The 4,738-nt window shown below is 43.3% G+C and overlaps 1 protein-coding gene across 1 annotated transcript; it reads right to left on the reverse strand.

The window, feature by feature from the left end:
- Window positions 1–35: 35 nt before the first annotated feature.
- On the reverse strand, window positions 36–4,520 carry LOC121917756 (CREB-regulated transcription coactivator 1-like; the record flags this gene model as incomplete). Its single annotated transcript, XM_042443877.1, has 5 exons — window positions 4,315–4,520; window positions 3,594–3,637; window positions 1,996–2,216; window positions 1,229–1,356; window positions 36–287 (listed from the first exon to the last, which is right to left on the reverse strand). Coding segments are annotated over exons 1-5 (831 nt in total), but the record flags the coding sequence as incomplete, so codon positions are not given.
- Window positions 4,521–4,738: the final 218 nt, after the last annotated feature.

Below are 4,738 nucleotides of genomic sequence, written 5' to 3' on the forward strand. Positions count from 1 at the left end.
CCTTCCTAGGGCTTTCTCCTCCCCATCCCTCTTACCGAACCGATGTCTATCCCCATGGAAGTCTGGGTTTGGCTGCCTGGAGGAGATTGGGGGATTGTAGAAGGGACGGTGACCGAAAGTGGGGGGAGCTGGACACCTCGCTGCAAGCCGGAGGTCTGCATCAAAGAAGCGTTGGGTGGCAGGGCGCTCGCCACCTGGGTCTGTTGCTGCTGCTGTGCACTCGTTTGGGTGAAGAACGGATAGGGCGGAAGCTGCTGTTCGAGGGAGAGAGCATTCATTGCCACAGCCTTAAGGGGAAGAGGACAGGAGAATTGCATCACTCAGCTAGAACCATTATCAGATTGGGATGCTAGCTCTAGAAAATGAGGAAGGTATCTCTTTCAAACGTTCTGCTCCAGAAGGAGTTATCATGCCCCATGAACAGACAAAGTGTTCATCCCCAGCCACAAAAATGCAAGATTTGTTGGAGAACCAGTGGGAAGGTCTTGTTCAAAGCTCCTCCAGATGTTGCTATACTTCAGTGCCAGAAACCTTGGCCAACATTCATGGACTGTAGGGGTCTTAAATCAACAATATCTGGAAAACCAAAGGCTATTCACACTGAATGAGCTCACCACACGGTACATAAGATTCAGCCTGATTACACCTTGCCAGTTCTTGGCAAGACACCAAGGACTATAGTATACAGAAGGGGTTGGTGAATTTGTGGCTCTCCTGATGCTGTGGGATTGCAACTTTAGTCAGCATACCAAGTGCTGAAGGATGATGAGAGTTGTAGTCCAAAAGCATCTGGAAACCCGCATATTCCTCAGCCCTGTAAAGCCACCGAACACTCACAGAAATAGCAGCAGTGGTGATGGCGGAACTCAAAGTTAAATGAGACAAAGCATGTTTTTTTTAATCATTTGCAAGCAGGATACTGGCTTATCTTACAAACCACAGTTAAAATCATATACCTTAATGTTATGTACATCTGGCCAAAGCCAACGAACCCTGAATCAGGAGACTGTGGATGCATCAGTGCTACGCCAGGCCACCACGGCCTGATGATTTATAGAAAGAAGAACTGTAGTTCATGTAAAGCAACACAGTATTCTCTTTAGGGAGTTGAGTGATACCACACAGACACCACAGAGACTAGGATACAGCTCGAGGCTCCCACTCAGTTTGTCACAAGGAAAGTCTTCTATGTTATCCTTCATGATTTCCAGGCTGCCAGGCTTCATACCTGAGTGATAGGTGATAGCGGTGACAGTGAAGGAGAGACCTGTTGGGACTGAGTTCTTCTTGAGTCTGTGTTCAGTGAAAGGGGGCTGACAGCTGGCTGCCGAGAAGAGGCTTGTGTCGTTGTCATACCTGTTGCCAAAAGAGAAAAATTATCTAGATTGGCAACAGGGTTCCAGCAGGATTATCTTACATCAAATACATTTTCAGCAAACTAGTTTGGAGCACACTTCAAAATGGGCACTCTGAACTAGTGCAGAACATATATATTCGGGAACCTTCCTGGCTACACAACAGAGAGGACAGAAGGTACCTACAGTAATTCCAGGTTTAACTGCCCAGGCTCAGTGCTAGGGAATCCTAGAAACTGTAGTTATTTATGGCATCAGAACTCTCTGACAGAGAAGGCTACATGTCTCACAAAACTACAGCTCCCTGAATTCCCTAGCAGTGAGCCAGGGCAGTTAATGTGGTCTCAAACTGGATTATTTCTGCAATGTGTTTTGGATCTCTGATTCCCTGACCCTTTCCCCCACACTGTCTCCTCTCCCTATGAAGTTCCTGCCCTTAAATTCCTACTGCAAGGTTTCATTTTATTGTTTAAAAACACTTATAAACTTATCTCTCTATCTGGAACTGCAACAACAACAATATCAATAGAACAATTTGGGATACAAAGTGACGTCACAGGATGGGCAGCTCTGGAAAGGAAGTGACACTGTCTTCTCATTTTTGGGATTCTACCCATGGTACATCCATGCCCGCACTTACCCTGATTGGCTGGGTTGATGCCCATGTGCGTCAAGTTGGCAGCAAGGTTGCCAGTGCTATTGGAGCTGCTCAGGGATGGGAAACTGGACTCTTCAGGGTCTAGCGGCGTTGGGAGCGGAGAAGGAAAATGGATGTTTGACAGGTCTGGCAGAGAGCCACCTGTGTTATGAGCAGCAGGGATAAGCGTGGTAGTGTTTTCCTGGTCAGCTGATGGAAATATGCTGTGTTTCAAGGAGAAAACAAGCAGAAAAATGAGGCACAGTAATTCTGGTAAACATATAGCCCAAGGCATAAGAGGAAATTACAGACCTACTCACAGAACGTGACTATCCTTCTTGCCCAGAACTCATGGCATGAAGATATTTACTTTAATCTCTTCTTTAAGGAGTTAAGAGTGGCTGGAATAGCTTCTTAAGAGACAGTGTTTTTCAAAAGCTCAATTTAAAAACAATGTCTTAATACAAATAAGTTGCTTTAAGAAAGTGCTGTCTTAGAGAGAACTTGCAATTTATTTATTTTTTGGGGACTAGACTATTTGTCTCTTTCGGGAGCCAAATTTGACTGCTTTCAAATAAAGCACATGGAAAAACCCAGAGGCTAAAATTCCATCATCGCTCCAAACAATGGTCTGCATTTATTACTGTTTAGAAACCAGAACAGAACTGAACTGCCAAACAAAAACATCAACCATTTTTGGAGCTGGTTGTATAGTTCAATTACTTTATGAGCTTTATTACTCTTGGCTTGGCATGGTGTCTGCTTTAAATCACAAACTTCCTTAACTGTAGAAATTGTAGAAGCCTTAGCTAGACTCAACAAGAACCATGGGTTGCAAAACCAAAGCAATCAACGATTTCAGTTCCAGGTTTGCTGGCTAATCAAAAGCCATAACTCATCAATTCAGACATAACACTAAATCATCATTAAGTTTCACTATGATACTTCAACTAGCCAAGGGTTAAGGCAGTGATTCTCAAACTTTTTATCCATGTGACCCCCTTTACATCTACATGCGGATGTTGCGCCCCCTCACCTGACACAGTATATAAATAAAAATGTTTTGTTTAGTGTGCATATTTTCATTGCACATAAATGTATAGGCTTATTTTAACATTTCATAAGGAAATGGCATTGTTCAAATGTTGGATACCAAAATCTGTGGATGCTCAAGTCCCATTAAATACAATGGCATAGTAAAATGGTGTCCCTTCTATAAAATGGCAAAATCAAAGTTTGTTTTTTGGAATTTATATATTTTAAAAATATTTTGAAGACATGGGTGGTTGAATCCGGGGATAAAGAATCCATATATACAGAGAGCCAGCCATATATGCAAGGATACAGAACAGCATATTGCTGTGACTAGTTCATTTGATGCATTCCCTGCTACAGATTATGGCCTTACTGATCAATCAATGCAGTCCTTCCTTGCCCCTCTGCAATACAGTTGTAGGCTCCAAGCCTGACCATCCCAATTGGCCCATCACACAGACACCTCTGACAAAGAGTGCATCTCGCTTTTTACAAAATGCCAGCCCCAACTGCCCAAATCCTATTTTAATCTGAAATCCAACACATCCCCGGCCCCTCAAACGTACTTGATTCCTGGAACTTCACAGGATTTCGGCCTTGAGGATCCTGTCTGAAAGAAAATGGAGGACAACATATTAATGTAAGGCACAAGAGCTGAAGCAAGATAGCCAGGTTAGAGAAGGGATAGGAAAGGTGGTTAGTTGCACATTCCTTTCAAACAGGGCCATGGAAGCTGTGCTTATCTATATATATTTTGAATTACAACTCCCATCATACTCTAAGATTGATCAGGCTGGTTGTATCCAACAAGAATGGAGTCCTAGGAACTTTTGAACTGACACTTTGTGCCCAAAGACAATGTAGGCAGATGTTATCCAGTGGGTCTTGCCCTAATCCTTGCTTTAAAACAAGGATACATAACTGTGCTGGGGGCTAAAAGGGAATTTTTGTCCCCTGCAGCCCAGTTTTTAAAAAATGCCTCCCTGGGCCTAAAATGGTGGGGAGGGGGAGGAGAGATGTGCCAAAAATACTTTTTTGATCTTTGGGGTCCCTGGAGACAAGCAGACATTACTGGAACCTGTAAGATACATTTTGTCCAGCCATTTTACAGGGATTGGGGAGGAGGACAACCCAAACTACATGATGTTGGGACCTCATCTACTGGGAAAAGAGTAATTTCCCCAAACTTTACTGTGTACAAGCAGTCTAAGAAGCCCCAACTTTCCCCATCGGTCACAACCAAGATAAACATCCTCTTTACAATGCCTCTAGTATGAGCAGGATTACCTTTTTAGCATCCCATCCTTGCTTCGAAAGGTTCTTGTCTGTATCTGATGCTTCCTCCTCCATACCTGGGACGGTCAGTAATAAGACTAGAAGGAAAGATTTCAATATGAATATGAAACATATCCTAGGGAAAAGTTTTCTTTTGGAAAAAGGAAGGCAAACAGAGATCCTTCCCAGTCTTATCATATACTCCTTATTTCCCAAATATTTATTCCCAGTTTTCATTCTGTGCAAAGACTTTATGCAGGCAATTCCACTTGCTCAGGCAAGGGCTGTAAGTTCAGAAGGAGATGGGCAGGTCAGCAAGCCTTGCCTCTTTCTAACAAAATTCCCAACCTTCCTGAGTTAACAGGGAACATGTAGAGGACACTTTTCCTTGTGGCTGCTTCTTCATGAGTAACTGACTCCGTGTCATCAGGAATCT

The sequence above is a fragment of the Sceloporus undulatus genome, unplaced genomic scaffold (genome assembly GCF_019175285.1).
Source record: "Sceloporus undulatus isolate JIND9_A2432 ecotype Alabama unplaced genomic scaffold, SceUnd_v1.1 scaffold_567, whole genome shotgun sequence".
NCBI classification, from domain to species: domain Eukaryota; kingdom Metazoa; phylum Chordata; class Lepidosauria; order Squamata; family Phrynosomatidae; genus Sceloporus; species Sceloporus undulatus.